General features: G+C 37.1%; 1 protein-coding gene across 4 annotated transcripts in view; it reads left to right on the plus strand.

Annotated features, from left to right (window-relative positions):
* The window catches only part of SLC24A2 (solute carrier family 24 member 2), a 105,276-nt gene that overhangs the window by 68,496 nt on the left and 17,439 nt on the right, over positions 1-19,341 (plus strand). For 2 of the 4 annotated variants that reach the window (XM_069881199.1, XM_069881200.1), the window contains 3 exons: positions 7,188-7,238; positions 13,899-13,994; positions 15,613-15,701. In XM_069881199.1, coding sequence (XP_069737300.1) covers positions 7,188-7,238; positions 13,899-13,994; positions 15,613-15,701 — 236 coding nt within the window. The remainder of the gene's footprint in view (positions 1-7,187; positions 7,239-13,898; positions 13,995-15,612; positions 15,702-19,341) is intronic. The other 2 variants (XM_069881201.1, XM_069881202.1) reach the window with 1 other exon arrangement.

Here is a 19,341-nt window from a genome sequence, read left to right on the forward strand (position 1 = left end):
TTAGGAAGTTATGAAGTTTTGGTTGAGCTTATTTATCCAGATGGCAATCACAAATGTGTCTCTAAAACAAAAAAATAGACTTTTCAAGTCTGAATTATTTTGCTGTATAGGTTTATTTAGCATGCATGTAAGGACTGCTTCATTCTTGTCACATTTTGGGGTTGGTCTTGATTTTTCTAAAGACAGTGGCTGCACTTCCATAACTGTAGGGTGAATGGGCTTGAAACTTTTATGCTATCCACAGAATATGTCTATAGTTAGTGACATGTATCAAAAATATTGTATGATTTTGTTATACATAACTTGAGTTGTAACGAAACCCTTACAAATTTCTCATGGAATGGACAGTTCTATGGCAAAATGTAGCTGTTTCTTGTGATGCTTTAGAACTCTGCAGCAGTAAGTGTTTGGTCTGCTTTGATTGAGATTGTGCCAAAATACAGAAAGAAGGCAGCACTCATTGCTAGTTTCACTGATATTAATTTCTAGCTACTTAAAAATTGAAGAACAGGTCTCCCTTTAAAATCAATATTGCTCTTTGTACATAGCAAGTATTAAATAATGTAAGTTTTATGATACCTTTTTTAAATTTATTTTTTAAAATCTTAAATTTAATCCTTATGTTTGTTTTGGGCTAAGTATTAGGTTTCGCAGCAGTTTGTTCCTGCATGTCATGTTTTATTCTTTTAACTAGAATCTACTCAAGCTGCTCACTGCAGGCAGAATTCTCGTCTCTCATCTCCATTATATTTTCCAGTGATGCTCTGTTCTTCTGAGACCATATTCTTCTTGGGATTCCCTAAAGACTGTGCAAGGAAGACATGAATATTTAAATATGAGCAATCCCAGAGCAGGGTACAGCTGTCCTGATAATGCATTTCCATGCTTAATGGCTTTAGCTTCATTTAAGTTTCCTAAGTCTTCATTTCCTTTTTAAAACTATTAACAACAAAGAACACATATAGTTTATAAACCTGTATAGATCAGGGAATGATAGTTGCTATGAGGGAGTTTCTGTTGAAGATGAAAGTGGAAAATTTCCTTTATTATGGTTTGCATCTGGCAGATGACGTCATCCTCCAAAGGCTGGTTGGATTTTACAACTGAATAGTGAGAGGAACATATGCTACCCTTGCATTATTCTCCTTGGACGTGCTAAGAACCAGAACACCAGGAATTTATTGGAGTTGTATGTGTCCAGTACCCCACAATACCTGGCCCTACAGATACTCAGTGAAATCCTGAGCCCATCAAAATCAGTGGTAAAGCTCCTAATATCATCAGTAGGATAAGATTTTTACTTCTAGGTCTTGTAAATCCTATTTTTGTGAATATTTGAAAATTCTTCAAAGACAAATATCCGCTTCATAGTCAATGTGTTTGATCCAGGCAGAGGCATTTCCAATGCCTTTTAATGTTACTACACTCTAGAGAATGTATGGCACTTGACACCTTCCTTCAAGAGTCTGGTGACAGATGGCATAAAGGTAACTTATGGGTAAAAGAAGATAAAACGGAAAACAAAGCCCTCAGAACCAAGCAACTTCATGCATTTTGGGTTATTTTAAAAAAAAAAATGACCTAAAATTTCAGAAGCAGGATTTGACATATAATAGTAATATAAATTACTTTATTCTCTGTTGCACGTGCGTTTGATGCATATGCCATTGTTCACTTCCTTAAAAATATTTTCTCTTTGCTCTGTATCAATTAAAGCCCTGTGGATCCTACGACAATTTTCCTTTTATCACTACAAGAAGATTTTCTAGTCAGTATCGACTGTGAGAATAGCTAGGTTTCAGTCTTCATTTTAAATAGTGCACGAAGTGCAAAGTAATAGGCAGATCTTGCTTTTGGGTGTTGCGACTATCCTGAACTGCCCAGGAATCTCCTGATACAATTGTATTAATTTTTAATTATATTTCTATTCACACTCCAATTTAATGAAATTGCTATAAACTAATATAATAAAAGCAGATAACTTTGATAAGATTATTATCAGGACAAAAAACACCTACAATAAATAACAGTAAGGACACAGGAGAGGAGAGAAGTGAATAGGCATACAAGGCCTGCAATTTAAAGACAAGATGAAAGGTAACAACATGTTTTTAGAGCTCAGATGCACAGAGTGTTGCATAACACAGTTTACTGCTTACTGGTCGAGTACCTGAAAGTCTTCATTTATATCATTTTCTTTATTTGCTTAAGAGTGTTAATAAAGCACTGGTAGTTGCATAATCCAAAAAGACATATTATTATTCTAAAATGCATGTAACCGTTGTTATTGACTGTAATACTCAGATCCAAAAGAGGTCCCTTTGTATTTTTCGCTGCAAGGTCTCAGTGGCAAAGCCTCCATTTTGCAAGAACTGGCAGCCTGAAGGTCTGCATGTAAAAATGTACACTGGAACATTTAATTTTAACTTGCATAGTTTGTATTATGTGGAGGTAGTAGGACAAAGCAAAACATCTTTTGCTTCTTGAAACAGCATTTGTTTTCTCTTCTCTGTGTTCTGCAATGATATTATGTACAAACTCTGACAGCAGTCCCAGTCTGTCCCAGATGAGCTATAAGCAATCTATGAGAAAGTTAAGGGGTTTATGAAGTTCAGAAAACAGGGCAGTCAAAATTAAGATGAAATTCACTGAAAGAAAATTATTTCAAAAGAATTCTTCCTTTTTAACATTCACAATGCCTGATATCCTTCAACTGGTAAGATTTCTTTTGTCTTTTATTTCCAATAGTCTATGTACTAAGACATTGTCAATTATTAAGTATCTCCTAGAAGTTAGGGCTCTCATTTTACAGCTTTAATGTTAATCTCCACGAGATCTTTCATGAGGTTTTAGCACTGAGAATTCTTTGTTCCTAGTCTAACATCACTGATGAAATCAAATCAAGCTTTGATTCCCATTTAGATTGGATAGCCACTACAGCTTATCTAGCAGGACTTTTGAAGTGGCCTCCTTTTTATGTTTATGGGTGAGTCTCTGAACATCTCATTGAATTTTCTCAAGGCCGTGACTGCTAGAAAAAATACCAAGAGAGATATGGGAAAGACAGCTTAGTCCTCCGTGATGTTGTAAGATGAATTCCTCTAAGTCCTTTGGCTTAAGTACTCAGCCTTCTTTTTAAAAAATGCACATAAAAAAAAGGAGGTCCCCTTGATCATGATGACAACAGTAAGTACAAATCAGAGGTTGTATCAGAAAGACATAAAGGGGAAGAGTGGGTTACCAAATTACTGTATTTGTCAGGAACTTGCTGACTTTCAGAATTATGTGTGCAACTTTTCGCACAAAAATTCTCTTCTGTCTTCAATACACAGTTAAGCTTTATGTTTACAACTTTTTAATAAATATTTGCTTGCTTTTAGGGTACAGTTCTTGGCTGAATGTTCATTCTCAATTTCATCATCAGTTTTGAGGCCTTAGTCTCTCATTTCACTTCTCCTTTATGTCGTACGTATTCAACCTTTTGGTAGGTTGAATTTATGGGTATGAAAACTCAGGAAAAATACATGCTGTCCATCTACTTGTTCCAGAATGCCTCATAATTCCCTTTAAGCCAGGCTACCACTGATGCCTTGACTCATTCATGACTAGAAATCAAACACAAGGAAGGTCAAGTAGATGCAATGATGGTATTACACTGAAAATTCAGAAATTGCATTCTGTGATTTATCTCTAGCAGTTTTGTTTTGAATACAAGATGTGTCAACTTTGAAGCCATTTAGAGAAATATGAATATTTCTCTATATAGAGTAACATTTGTGTATATATATAAATATAAATAAATATTTAGATAAATACCTTGGAGAAATATGACATGAATTTTCATACAGATAAGTTTTTTATACTTGTTGAAGAAATCCACAATGTATTACTTTGTTTTCAGAGTCTGAGCTCATGTTTTTCATTAAGGGATATACACCTTAAGCAATGCAGGTTGCTATCACTGAAATAGCTGTGTGTCTTATGAGTGTCTTGAGAAACTGTGAGCCAGGCTCATTTCTGATGTACCTAGGGACAACTGCAGTCTGTATCTGAGGTCTTCGTAGCAGGACAGCAAAGAGAAATACTGGCTGTGGTTTCCTTCTGTGACAGCCTTGGGCACTGTACTTGAAAGACAGAGATAAATGTTTCACCACAGGACACACTTACCATACTTAGTGAGTGAACACTGTAATTAAGCTGAGCAATTAGGTGTACTATTTCATAGACTCACAGAATCATAGAATAGTTTGGGCTGGAAAACACCTTTAAAGTTCATCTGGTCCAACTGCCCTGCAATGAGCAGGGACATCTTTACCTATATCAGATTGCTCAGAGCCCAGTCTAACCTGACCTTGAATGTTTCCAGGGATGAGACATCTACCACCTCTGGGAGCAACCTGTTCCAGTGTTTCAACACCCTCATTGTAAAAAGTCTGAACATACCCTCTTATAAGTGTCAAACCATTGCCCCTTGTGCTGTTAACAGCAGGCCCTGCTGAAGTGTTTGTCCCCTTCTTCCTTATAGGACCCTTTTAAGTACTGAAAGGCCACAAGAAGGTCTACCCAGAGACTTCTCCAGGCTGAACAACCCGAGCTCGCTCAGTCTTTCCTCACAGTTCCATCCTTCTGATCATTTTTGTGGCACTCCTCTGGACCTGCTCCAACAGGTCCATGTCTACCTTGCACAGAGGACTCCAGAGCTGGACACAGTACTCCAGGTGGGGTCTCACCAGAGCAGAGTTAGGGGAAGAATCACATGTCTTGACCTGCTGGCCACAATTCTTTTGATACAGCCCAGGATACTGCTGACATTCTGGGCTACAAATGCATGTTGCCTGCTCACGTCCAGCTTTTCATCTACCAGTACACTCCAGTCTTTCTCTGCAGGGCTGCTCTCAATCCCTTCTTCGTTCAGCCTGTATTGATACCAAGCATTGCCTTAACCCAGGTGCAAGACCTTGCACTTGGCTTTGTTAAACCTCATGAAATTCACATGGGCCCACCTCACAAGCTTGTCCAGGTCCCTCTGGATGGCATCCTGTCTTTTAGGCATATGACCCACTCCACTAAGCTTGATGCTGTCTGCAAACTCACTGAGGGTGCACTTGATTCCCTATCTATGCCATCGACGAAAATATTAAACAGTAGTTGTCCCAGTACAAACCCCCGAGGGACACCAGTTGTTGCTGATCTCCATCAAGCCATTGACGATTACCTTCTGGATGCGACCATCCAACAAATTCCTGAGGTCTGTCCATCAACTCCATATCTCTCCAGTTTAGAGAGAATGTTGTGGGGGACCATGTCAAAGGCCTTACAGAAGTCCAGGTAGATGACATCCATAGCTCTTCCTTTGTCCACTGATGTAGTTACTCCATCATAGAAGGCCAGTAGGTTGGTCAGGCAAGACTTGCCTGAAGCACGCTGGCTATCTCAAGTGTAATTTAAAGTTACAAATAATATAGTAACTTTATATTTACTATATATATTTACTATATATTTACTATAGTTACTATAGTAACTTTATAGAAAGAATAATACTATATAATACTATAGTAACTTTATAGAAAGAATAATACTATATAGTACTATAGTAACTTTATAGAAAGAATAATTAACATTATTCTTTCTGTTTACTTTGATATGGTGTGGCACCCCCATACATAACAGAGAACAGTAGGTAACAGTCAAATGTTGTTGTTATAATCCTTCAAGAATGTCAGGCAGGATGACCAGGAACTCTTTGTTCTCTTCTGGTGTAAAAATATGCAGAAGGAAACAAATTGATCCGATGACTCCATCACTGTCAAGGACCAGCTGTTAAGACACAACTCTGCATCCTCTTTGTTTCATGCACCCAGCAGGATGGAGGTACTGGCTGTGAGCCGGTCTGTCTGCTGTGTCTTACCCATAGAAACCTCATAGCATGTTCATGAAACTGGAATTCCTGAATTTTAATAGTGTTATATTTTAGGATATTTTTGAAGTACTCTTTATCACAGTATTTCAGTTTTCTAATTGTTTACTTTAAAAACTGAATTTTTTTTCCAATACAGTATTTTTTTCAAAAGATACTTAAGTTCAGTTGAAATTTACTTGCAGTCATATTGAACAGAATCTTAGTATAACTGGAAAATTAAAAAATAACTACTGAAGAGCAGATTTAGTCAAATTTTACCAGATAAGCCAGTGAGATATATTGAAGGCAGACTGTAAAGACAGACCTTTTGTATTCCCGAGCAGCACTGACCCAAGTAATCTTGAAATCCACAAAATAATTCATCTGAGCATGTGCTGCAGACATTTTCTGGTATGAACATTGTGCATTGTAGTCACTGGGCTAGTGATTGTATAAAATGTTCTGGACTGGATAAAGGACTATAAAAGCTTTGAGAAACATAATCTCACCAGCAGGATTAGAGTTTTCCTGGAAATAATTCTGCTAACTGTGAGAATTAACCCAGTTTAATCCTTGGCATGTTCAGTTGCTGATGTGCCCAGAACGTGATTATCATCAGCATCATACACTCTCATGCATCTCATTTCTTTTCTCTTCAAACTCTGTAAGGTCAGCCTCCTCTTTTCTGCAATATATTCAGGTATATTTAATAATTTAATTAAGTTAGGTGCCATAGCACCTGATGAAGTGAGTAAATACTTTTTTTCTGATTTCACAAGTGACAAGGGAGTGATTAAATTAAGTAAAGCCTCTAACACAAGTCAACATCAGCACAGGTGTTGAAACAATATTTGCAGGACAGCATTATGAACAGTTCCTTAGATTATATGTTTTGAGATTTATTTTTTTTCTTTGGATGTGTAAGTATTCGAATGTCTGACCTGGAGAATATTAAAAGAGCTTTGTTTCCAAAGCTCCTGCTGATTAGGTACTGTCAAGGTTTATTATATCTTCCCAAATGTAGAGGTATTGAATTGGCCATCAGCTTGAAAAGGCTGAATTTTAGATTTCAGTGCTTCTCCTGCATCTCACTTTAGCAAGTTACTTATCTAAAGCCAATGAAATTTAGGTGGGGGAGGGGAAAATCATTGCCATTTATGTAATCCGTGTTTTGCTGTCCTGCTGAATTTTTTGCATAATCACTGTTTGAGTTTATGAAGCACATGCAAAAACATGTACATTTCTTGAATGGTTCCTTATCTTTGTGTCTTTTACTGTGATGTTGTAGAGCTTGGATCATATGGAAACCTAAAATATTATGACACAATGACTGAAGAAGGTAAGAAATATTTTAGAATTGTTTGTATCAGCTTTTTTTGAAGCCCTTTAAGCGCCTTTTATGTTTTTACTTTTTCCTTCATTTTTCTTAGTCCTGTTTTCAGTTTTCCCATTTTTTAATAACTCCTTTTTGCATGCCTTCATTGATGGCGTGATCAGTTATGGCTCCTTTTTCAGGTTTTTGTTTTCAGCATTTCAGATTTGCTGCTTCAGATAAGGAAATACAACAGAGGGCTTTTCTTAAAAACATACATGTGAAACCACACTCACAAAGTGTACAGCACAATATGATGTAGGTTGCAGATGCTTATTTTGTGCCAAGTTTTACAATGTATTCAAGGATAATTTATGGATGTTCAAATCACTCAGTTTGAGAACAATTATTAAGTGACTTCAGTTACTGTATTATTGAAAAGTAATGAATAAACTTTGAGAACTATGGATAACTATTCCTGGAGTATTAATTTTATGCTTAATTACAATGCAAAAATTATGCAATTTAAAATCCTGATTCTAGCAAAACAAGAATGAATTCATAGGGCTTGAATCAGGGCTCAGTGAAATCTTGGGAAATTTTTCTGTTGATTCAAAGGCATTGCAGTTTATTATACTGATTCAGGAAAGCAGTTAACTCTGTACAAAATTTCCAGCACATACTCTCAGTCCTAGTGCAGTCAGCTTTTCAATAATTTGGAAGTTTCTCTGAATTAAGACCTGATTGTCCATAGGATCAAGGCCTTTTGTCCAGCTCTCTAATTGCAATGTCAGACAGATGGCTTAATGAATGTTCAGTTTAGTAATTAATGCTAGTTTTAAGGATGGAGATGAGCTTGAGGCCTAAGTTAACTACTTATTCCTACTTCATTTTAAAGTTGGGAGCACAAAGCAAATAGCTTCATTTTCTGTTTCTAAAAACACGGCTATTTTCTAGTTTAGATTAGCCTTGAAGTTAAAAGGTTTTAAGAAAACCGTCATTATATGACTTACTGATGATCATTTCTTGGGCAGGAGGAAGGGGCAGAAAGGCAGGGAACGTGGGGAAGTGGTAACTTCTCACTATTTCCCATTTTCTGTATCTGTTGTTGATACTCAACTGTAACTGTACTATTCTGGGGCTGGCTGTAAGAGAGATTTCTTTCCACCTTTGTGCCTGAGGATTGAAGATGCTGTTTTCTTATGTAGCAGGCATGAGCTTATAAGGCAGTCTTGCCACATCACCCTCCATTGCCCAGATTCATGATCTGATTCACAGGAGTGGCACCGATATAAGAAAAGATGTCTTAGAGGAGATTTTACTGGGCAAACAGTGTTGTCTGTGTTCAAATACACCTCTTGAGCACCTCAAATGAGTCCTTAGCTAAAGCCATTCAGATGTAGCTATCAATTCTAAAGCTTTTGCAGTATGTTTTATCTCAGTGTTCATTACAATTAAGATGTGAAGGTCATTTCTTATTGTCATCTCCAAGTTGGGCATGTTTTTTATTTTTTATGCTGAATTTTCAAATCTATGATTTTAAAAGTAGTCGCTATCTTTGTAGCCTTCTGATGTTCATAAATATTCTACTGACAGTTAAATGTAGCTCTTTGAGGGCAAACACTTGTGCTAATATGATACATGCAATATATGTATATACAAATACTGTGCTTATGCTGCAGTAATGCTGTTAATATTTAATGTAATCTCAGAAAGCACTCCTCCTGAATAAATAATCCAGGACCATACTGTAGCAATATCAATAAATATCAAATAAATATCAATAAATATAAAAAAAATCTACCAGTAGCAAAAATAAGAAAGGAAGGCTCTTAGTCTCTAGGAGTATTAACACTGACAAAAGACTATGATACAGTTTACCTTCTCAAATACAACTGTCTTCAACATTTTCATGAATTTCACAAAGCAAGTAATGGATAGTATGTTCCAGAAGCTGTATTTAGGTCGGTGTGCTGTATTTTTAACTTTCTGTTTGGATTTTCAGAAGTATAATCACTATCACTCTGCATCACACTTACTTGCCTTATATGTTTTCCTCTTTCTCTTCCGTTTTCAAGTGAGTTTTTTCATAGTTTGTACAGAAAGCTAGCCACAGAAACATGTAAACCCAAATACAAATCCATGGATTTTTTTCTAATGTAGTACATCTTTATCTCCAAGTCCTCAAACCCTGAGTGGAGATTGCAGATTAATCAGGCCCAACTGCGAGAGAAAATAAGCCCTGCTAGATGAGAAGAGACCCTCAGGGTAATCTTGTGCTGATGTAGCCTCCACAAATAGCCTAAAACATAACAGAAGTGCATATATTTTCATGTGATGCTTCTGCAGGATTTTAACATTAAATGAGGAAGTACGTGAGGTGATATTTTGATGTTTATCAGTTGTGAACCACCTGTTGTGTTCCTGGTCATGAGCAGGACTGGTAAGTTCAGTTCGGACTGCTTAACAGCTGCGGTTTTGACATCTTCAGACTCATGAAAGCTCAAATATAGTAATTTGCATTTGATCAGAGACTAAAAATTAGACAAATACTAGACCCTTGGATTTTTTTATCAAATAAATTTCTGAAGGTAAACTGTTTTCCTGTTAAATCAAAGGCTTTTTTGACCCAGGGAATATGCAGACTGTAATTTAGGTAGTAGTCAAAGGATTGGCTTTTTAATGTATCCTTGATAAAGAGGAGAATCGCTACCAACTGATGCCAGCAGGAGTTACTTATGCAGATCAAGACATATCTATAATATACAATACTGATTTATTGCATATATTCAATAAAAGAAATTTAGTTTTAAGCTACCTTCTTTGCTAATGACCTGCCTATGATCTCCTGTTCCTTCTATTCCATCCTTTGTAAACTGAAATGAGCTGCAAAACCTGTCGCAATTTAGTGACTCTAGATAAATTAAGATTTTTCTATAAGAATCTATCCATTTGGGGGTCTATGGAATCAAGCATTGTCATTTACCTAAACCCTCATGGTACCAGATGGTGTGAAAATTACTCTTACATAGTTAAACCCATAGTACATAGAACTGCTAAAGAGGAACCATGAGTTCCTACTTTCTCCTAGAAATAAGAACAGAAAATAGAATTCATAGAATCATAGAATAACCAGGTTGGAAGAGACCCGCTGGATCATCGAGTCCAACCATTCCCATCAAACACTAAACCATGCCCCTTAGCACCTCATCCACCCGTGCCTTAAACACCTCCAGGGAAGGTGACTCAACCACCTCCCTGGGCAGCCTGTTCCAGTGCCCAGTGACCCTTTCCGTGAAATATTTTTTCCTAATGTTCAGCCTAAACCTCCACTGGTGGAGCTTGAGGCCATTTCCTCTTGTCCTGTCCCCTGTCACTTGGGAGAAGAGGCCAGCTCCCTCCTCTCCACAACTTCCTTTTAGGTAATTGTAGAGAGCAATGAGATCTCCCCTCAGCCTCCTCTTCTCCAGGCTAAACAACCCCAGCTCTCTCAACCAATCCTCATAAGGCCTGTTCTCTAGCCCCTTCACCAGCTTCGTCACTCTTCTCTAGACTCGCTCCAGAGCCTCAACATCCTTCTTGAGGTGAGGGGCCCAGAACTGAACACAGTATTCCTGGAGCGGTCTCACCAGTGCCGAGTACAGTGGGAGAATAACCTCCCTGGACCTGCTGGCCACACTGTTTCTGATACAAGCCAAGATGCCATTGGCCTTCTTGGCCACCTGGGCACACTGCTGGCTCATGTTCAGTCGCTGTCAATCAATACCTCCAGGTCTTTCTCCTCCAGGCAGCTTTCTAGACAGACTTCTCCTAGTCTGTAGCACAGCATAGGGTTGTTGTGCCCCAAGTGCAGAACCTGGCATTTAGCCTTGTTAAACCTCATGCCATTGTTCTCAGCCCAGCGGTCCAGCCTGTTCAGATCCCTTTGCAGAGCCTCCCTCTGGCAGATCCATGCTCCCACCCTGCTTAGTATCATCTGCAAACTTGCTAAGGGTGCACTCAATGCCTTCATCCAGGTCATTGATAAAGACATTGAACAGGGCTGGACCCATCACTGAATTCTTCTGGGTTATTTACTTCTGCTTTGTGTTCTTACACCTTACTGTCTTCCTGCAGGCTAGTGCTACTGCTTTCCTCACTTTTATGCTTTTGATGGTTGATAATGTCTTTTCATCATTTTCTCACACGTTTGTTAATTATACTGAGTGAATCAAATGGAAGATAATGATGTAAAACAATATAGAAAAATGTAAAACAGTGTAAAACAATGCACATACTGAGAAATAAAAATAAACCAAAGTACAGTTTCCGTTTCAAATTGTTGAAGTTAATTTCCATCACAGTGGCTTATAACTGTGGAACAATCTCCTGAGTGAAGCAGCATAATTTACAATGTTAAAAGTCCATATGAGAAAGTCTTCTTAAAGATGGATAGAGGCTCTTGGAAATGTGAAAAACATATTGAAAACAACTTCAGTTAAGCTAAACTAAGACAGTATGAGTATCTGTGGAAACATTTTCTTTTCAGTTCAATAACAGCTCAAGTTTCTCTATTAAAAAAGGCCTAAACAATTTTAAGCAATCTCAAACAAAAGACTAAAGTAACATTATAAAATTCTGGATTACTTTTAATTAAGCCTTTTACATTGACCCTTAAATCAAAAGGTCCTGCACCAACCTGAAGGAGGGGAAGACATGAATGGTTCCACAAATATTTCTCAGAAAATGTCTCAGCTGCGTCATTTCTATTTCTTGCAAAAAATACATTTATGTACTTAGGACATCACAAGCCAAATTCTCAAGTACATGAAGTTGGGTTGAAGTCTGAAATCTAATTCAATCTTTTAGGAAACCGACATATACATTGTGTGAAAATTATGCATGCCCCTTTCAGATGTATATGAAAATTCCACAGGCACCTATCTACACATGCTGCTGGATAAGCACTTTTTAAATGCCTCTAATGTTTCAGGAGAAGCTAAGACTTAGCATTTCAATTCAAAATATTTGGAAATATGATCTGTACTTTTTCCTCTATTTTTGCTTTCTCTTATCTGATATCTCAAGCAATTCCTTTTCTCTCTCCCTCTCTCTTTTTCTTTCTTTCACTCTTTGTTTATTCTTCACCTTCTAACTAAACTCTCTTCCACCAACCCTGTGCATTGCAATAATAAAACAGCATGCTATTTATGATTGCGTTCTCTGCTTAGATACTCTTCTGCAGGCCATTTTACTCTAGGTATCATGTAACAAAAAGGTAATCTTTGCAATATGTTGTGAATGGCTAAATATTTTTTGGAGCATGATGTGTTCATGAAAAGATAGGGACTGCTGAAAGGACACTACTGCTAATTAAAACTTTATGGTATTTTTATTACTTCCCAAGTGATCTGCTGTTGACAGATTAATTCCACTTCCGAGCAAATGATAGTCCCTGTGGACTGTGCATATGCTTCTTCACATACAAAAGTATTATTACAGGGGTTTGAAGATTCCGTTTGTGAGAAGGGAAGAAAGGATTTCTTTCTTGACTTAAAACTTACTATTCTGTGTCTTCTATTTCAACTTGGAAGCAGTGACTGTTATCCAACTAAATGAGTTCAGTTGTGTCTTCTCAATGTTACTTGCCACTGGGAATGAATTATGTGATTCCATTGAAACATCTTTTGGTCTTAAGATTGAGCTGGTTTTGCTGCAGGGACACCAACAGTTTTCAATGGATTTTTTAACTGGAGATGAAGAATTCAAACAATAACAGACTCTGTATGGCAATAGTGCTCTTAATTAAAATTGTACTATAGCCACCAGTTGCACTTTTTAAAAAGATTGGAAAATACTTAAATAGCAGTAGCAATGAGGACAACGATAAAGAAAGACAAATAAATCATCTTTCTACGTGACATAGATTCTTATAAGCTGTCCAAAGAGTCCTTGCATAGAAGGATCAACCAATGTAGAGGTTGCTTAATATTTGCCAACTTCGAGAGTGCCTAGTATGAATGTTTTATTTGGACTCAGTGGTCAATAAAAAGTGGCAGGACTTGAGACCTCTCTTAAGATAGGATGAGTTGCCGTCAAGACAGTCTAGATGATGAGATGCATTGTTAACCTCATGGGAGATGAAAAACACATGGCAAGCTGAGAAGAAAATTTCTCTTTGAGCAGCTGGTATGGAAATCATGTGTTCTAGGTATTTTTTCTCCTACTTCTATCTGTAGAAGTCACAGGCACATAGCTGAGTGTGAAGTGACAATGTTGACCACAGTCACCATCGTGCAATATCTGGGTTTGTCTGAAATTCTGTCTTACTGTGCTACTAACTGAGACCTGAAACTGTTTGTGTTTGTTTACAATATCTTTATTCATCTGTACATATCTTCTGTTTAGGCTGAAATCCTACAACATCACATTTATAGTTGGACCTTTAATGACTACTTCGGAAGGAAAATATAGCTTTTGTTTTCAATTTCTCGTTCATTTGTTGCTGAGTTCTCAGCATAGGGTGAAAAAAACCAACATTTTTATTTCCACTAAAGAGAAAAAAGTGTGTAGGAGAACATAAGGTAGTGTTTTATCACGTTTGCTGTTTGAGGATTATCAACACTGATTTATGGAGCCTAAGCTACAGTAAAGAAACTTTCCTTTTCAAAATGGCTACATTTTAATAATAAAAATACTTTCTTTTAGGAAAGTTCAAGGAAAGAGCCTCAATTCTGCATAAGATCGCCAAAAAGAAGTGCCAGGTGGAAGACAGTGAAAGGCAGAATGGAGCTGCTAATCATGGTGAGTGCTGCAGTCTAGATTTATCATCTGTTCCTGAGGGCCTTTTTCACTGTTCTATTTTGCTTGAAAATCCTTAGGGATTAATTTCTCCTTCTGCTTCCTTATACTATTTTAGTAAAAATATTCTGATTCCCTATATAAAAGTGTTTGAAAGTGCAAGAAGAGAACAGTCGAGGCATTTACCCTTCTGGCAGGGTTGAAAGAAAACGTTGCTGATTTTGGATATGTGTTGATGTGACAAAAGAGAGAGACAAAACTTATTCGTAGTTTATATGTGAAAATGTAATGAATTTATTGACCTGCTCTAGGTTAATATGTTTTATGTGATGTCATCCTTGTCACAAAATATTTTAAATATAAAACTTTTATATTTAAAATTTGATTTGTCTATTTACTACTTGCCAGAGTAATTTGGGCCCATCTGTTCCAACTGGACAAAATTACCTTGCTATGGTTTTCCATTAAGGGTAAGAATCTGTACTATATCCATTTTTCTCTACTTTACTTCAGCATATTCTCTGCATTAAAAAAACAGATGCTAATGTGCCCAATAGTAGCTGCATCATTTTGTTAGTTGATGCTTTTTCTGACCTTGTGCTATGTTTAGATACTTTTTGGTTCCAGAAACAAGCAGTTGGATGGGATATTCTGTTAATTAACCATAATGCTGTCTGTGGGGTTAAGAGACAACACAAATGCACTGAAATAATTACAGATAGTCTAGCACTCTGCTGTGGCCGTGATCTCAGATTTTTAATTTAGAAGAATCTCAGGATAGCAGTAATGTAACTAGACAGCTGTATTTATTTCCGTGCACAAGAGCATACCATAAGGCGTGTTGAACTTGAGTTAGACATTTCAAAGTGCTATTCCCCATAAACTGCTATTGTCCAAGCGATTTTCGGCCACTGAAATTTTTATCTAGTACGTACTTAATGAAAAAATACTCTTTAGAGAAATCCTGGATAGTCAAAGTAAGAATAAATTTGAATAGATTTTTCATCAGAAACCAAGGGTCCAGTTTTGTCCCTTTCATTCCTATAAGCACTTAGGACAAGGACTACAGGATTCTGAGTTAAAGATCATCCTCTGTAATTGGATGTTATTAGACTATCTATTTACTGTTTTCCCACACATTTGCATGGGAAAGAGCATGATTACAACTTGGAAGTAACTTGACTGATTGCAGAGGTTAGTGTGTCATAAAAGTTACATCTTCTTGAATATACCCCCTCCCCTGCAAAAATGCAAGATGTTGTGTTCTTTTATGTGGGGCGAATGTTATGTCACTTTTTACCTGAAGTATTAGACTCAGTAAGTTTAACATAAAAAAGATGACTGAATATTGCAAAAAATGTAAAGTTTTTAGGACATGAGTACCTGTAGAATAGTTTCTTCAAATGCAAGCTCACCACTCATAAAAGTTTTCTTCAAAATGTGTACTGGTCAAATGGACGACAGAATTTTTGTCTCTCTCTTTTGAAGGCAGATATATGTCCACCTTCAGTATTTGATGATTTACACAGGTTAAATATATGACAGTAGTTTCACTAATGGATTTGGTACTTAATATTCTGTTCTGTTATTTTCTCACTCTTCTTTATGTATGATGCCACAGAAAAAAGTGCAAAAGTGGAAGTTGCAGTAACACCACCAAGTGATTCAGGACCAGTGCAGAATGGAATCGCCCACAATGTTGAAGAAGAGGTTGATGTCTTTTTTAATTTTTATTTTTATATTGGTAAATATATTGCATGCTTGATTGTGCTTTTGACTGAAAGTATACATCTTAATAGCAAGAAGCTGTTAATATGAACTGTCTGTAATATATTTCATTTTCATTTACAACTGAACACGCAGTATGGTTTGCTGTATATAAAAGCTCTACTTTTGTGTCCCTGCCCTTCAGTGTAAGGTAAGATGGCAGTCTGGAATGAATTATTTTAGGAAATGTATTTGTACTTATCGGATAAGATGTTTGCAGCCCTTAATATAGCTAATGGAAATTGGTTGGTTGGTTATCATCACAATGCACAAAACCTTTTCTCCTAAAAGCGTGTCCTGGCAAGTTGTGCTTCATGGGGTAGTTAGAAGTAGTTATAAAGGAGGAACTGCATGCAAACCACTTCTTCATACTGCCTTGAGACAAATAATGAATTAACCCAAATAAGATATAGAATACTACTGTTTCTATGACTCCTATTTCATATGGTTAAAATCTGTAAAAGAAGTAATTACATGCTTAAATGTGGCTTTTTTAACGTATACTCTTTGTAAGTAATAAGTAACTGCATAACTTGTTTCTAACTTGCACAATGGCTACTGAAATAGCTATGCAGTTGAGCTAACGTCTTAATTAATTAATTTTTAATACTCTAGAGTAGCTAACAGCAAAAATTTGGCCCTGCCAGGACCTTTTTTAATCTATTTATTTATTTTTAAATTTTATCAATACTACCTGCAGCTCAAGTAGGCAAACAAGTGGAAAACTGCTTGTGAATTGATTTTGCTGAACTTGGGCACAGCAAACCTTGCATAGAGAAAGTCTTGTTGAAAATAATCCTTGACAAAGAAGCTTTTATAATGGTTTTGTTTGTACAGCTTACTTTTTATCCTTCTCATTTAAGCTATAGCAATGCAGGAGAGGTGCTGCAAGAGGTGGCTGAGCAGTGGCCTATACCATAACATCAGCTTCTCCTTATTTAAAGTGGAATGAGCTGTGTTGCATTTACATACAGCAAAATCATGAGAGAAGGGCAATGGCCGTATTTTGGTTTGAGTCATCCGAGGTTTAAATTTTGATATTTTAGTTGCTTTCCCTTATTTAGCATTTAACAGTATTGTTAGTCCAAAGCAGAGAGCCCCTTGCCTTCTTTGTGACCTGAGCAATATCACTGGAGCTGCAATTGTTTCCTTGAAAGGTTCTGCAAGTCATCAGGAAAAATTAGAAGTGGTGAACAAGCAATGGAGTATGTTTATGTCTGTTGGCTGCTTCCTAAGCCAAATTATCTTTCACAAGGAGCATAATTTATACTGAAACATAACAGGGAGAGGTTATCCAATTTTTTTCTGCAAGACTGGGTAAAACACCACAATGTGTAGGGGGTGAGTCTTTGGGAAAAGATTCTGTTTGCTTTACACAGCTGGAGGTCGAGAAATGACAAGATGATTCTGGCCAGCTGGTGTCTTAGTGCAGTAAATATTGGCAGATAGCTTTAATCCTTCACTGTCTACAGATAATTTTTGTCTCTGGGACCAGGAATTGAGAATCGGAGTCAAGGATCTAAAAGAGATGGGTATTTTTGATATCTTGAATGTTCAGTAAATATAATCAATCTCCCATGGAAAGGAGAGCACAATAGAACATTAAATTACTGTTCCTGTTATTAATCTAAGTTGTTAAGACTGGTATGCCACTTAAAGATCTTCGTCAGCCCAACAAAGCATTAGTCTTACATAAATGAGACAAGTAAAATCTATGTATTGAAAAATCTCACTGCATTTCAGCACTCAGCATTTTAAGGCAAGGAAAGATCTGTTTTCAGGCTCCACTTAGATCTTGGATCCTGTTCTTGAGAGTCTGACCTCAATGCTGCAGTGAAATATGTCTTTAGACTATTCTTTCACTTGAGAAAAAAAAAAAAAAGGCAAAATCCAGCAAGCAGAGTCACTTTTAGACCTCTATTCTCAAAGGTCAATAAAGGATGACATAGCATGGTGTAACCCATTAAGACTGTAAGTAAATCAGTCTATGGGATGTATGGAACTCTACTAGAGTTTAGTAGCTTTAGAAGTAAAGTAGTCTTGCTTTGTGAGATTTTTTTCCACTGAGATTGTTCAGTGAAAACTATGAAGGAAAAGCAATCCGAAGCAGTCACATCTCACAGCAATGTCCATATCCTATGATTTTGCATTGTAATGAAGCTGTTTCTGAGCTTGTTCAAAAATCTGCAAGGTCAAGTAGCCTCATCATTCAAGATAATGGTTTCAATTTCAAGCAACTGAAGGCTAAGGAAGGAAAATTATTGCAACAGTACATTACTCAGCAATGTCTTCCTCTCATCTCCCTTTAGATATCTTGAAGTTTCTGTAAGGCAAAGTTTGGGACTTCTATATTAATTTTCAGCAAGTATTAGGACATCCTGAAAAGCTACTGTGCTCTGTCAGAGGTGGGGTATGTTACTTATACTTACCCAAATGACAAGATGGAGCAAGCAGGGAGGTTTGTAAGTGATGGATTCTGCAGATTAAACTCCATCAGTCTGAAAGAAAGAATTTTATTTATTAAAGTTCCTTTTAAAAAAACCCATAATGCTCCAAATGCCATGACATAGTTTTCCTTATTACCTCTTCTAGTATCTTAAAGCGGGGTATCATCTTTATTTTTTTTCCAGATTCTTATTCTTTCCTGCTTTCCTTCCTTTCAATTTTACAAGGCTGAAACACTAGAGTCAAGGACATTGTTAGTTAAGGACTTTCACAAGGTCTCATGAACTAGGTGAATTTTGCTTTACTTTCTTTTCTTTTTTCTTTTTTTTCTTTCAATTTCTTCATTTGTCTCTTCCAATCTCTACTTCTTGCTTTTTGCCTGTTTCCCAGGCCCTTAACTGCATTCTTCTTACTTCTCTCTCCTCCAGGGAACCTCAGGTGTCCTCTTGCTAGCCCAATCTCTTGAGCAAACAGATAAACTCTGTCCTGATGCTGCTTGCAGAAATTCAAAAAGACTTCCCAGAAAATGTACCCAGCAACCCAGTCATTTGTCCAAGAATGTAAGACTTACATAATCCCACTCCCACTGTAAGAAGCAGCAGATCTCCTACACTTTGATAAAACTAGGATCATCAGCTGCGAAGGACGGATGGCTGTGGCCTTCCCAGTTCCTAACCAGCACAGCAAGGAACAATACTTCTTCCCACCATATGGTCTGTAAGATATTCCTGCTTTATTTGCAGCCAGAAATTGCATTCCCTCCTGCTGGATATTGCGTGTTCTTCTGGGATTTTGTTCTACTTACCGCATTCTGTCTCTTAACCTTTAGCAGGTTGCCACAAAGGAGAAGACTCTGTTATCTAAAACTTAAGAGAGTTGTACTGAGCATGTATGAAAAAATGAAAGAAGACTGAAAGGACATTGCTTATCTCATTAAATGTTTTATAGGGTGCCCTTCAGAGAAATGATCCTTCTGAGAAGTGCAATTGTCTCCCATCCCCCTCACCACCTTCTTAACAAGCATTTGATTAAGAGTATGCAGTCATAGTCGTTTTAACCTGTGGCTTTCCTAAAAATAGCTTCCAATCTGAAGATAACACCTTTTCCTTCCACCTACACACACAGACGCGCGCATGCA

The sequence above is a fragment of the Phaenicophaeus curvirostris genome, chromosome Z, assembly GCF_032191515.1.
Source record: "Phaenicophaeus curvirostris isolate KB17595 chromosome Z, BPBGC_Pcur_1.0, whole genome shotgun sequence".
Classification (NCBI taxonomy): domain Eukaryota; kingdom Metazoa; phylum Chordata; class Aves; order Cuculiformes; family Cuculidae; genus Phaenicophaeus; species Phaenicophaeus curvirostris.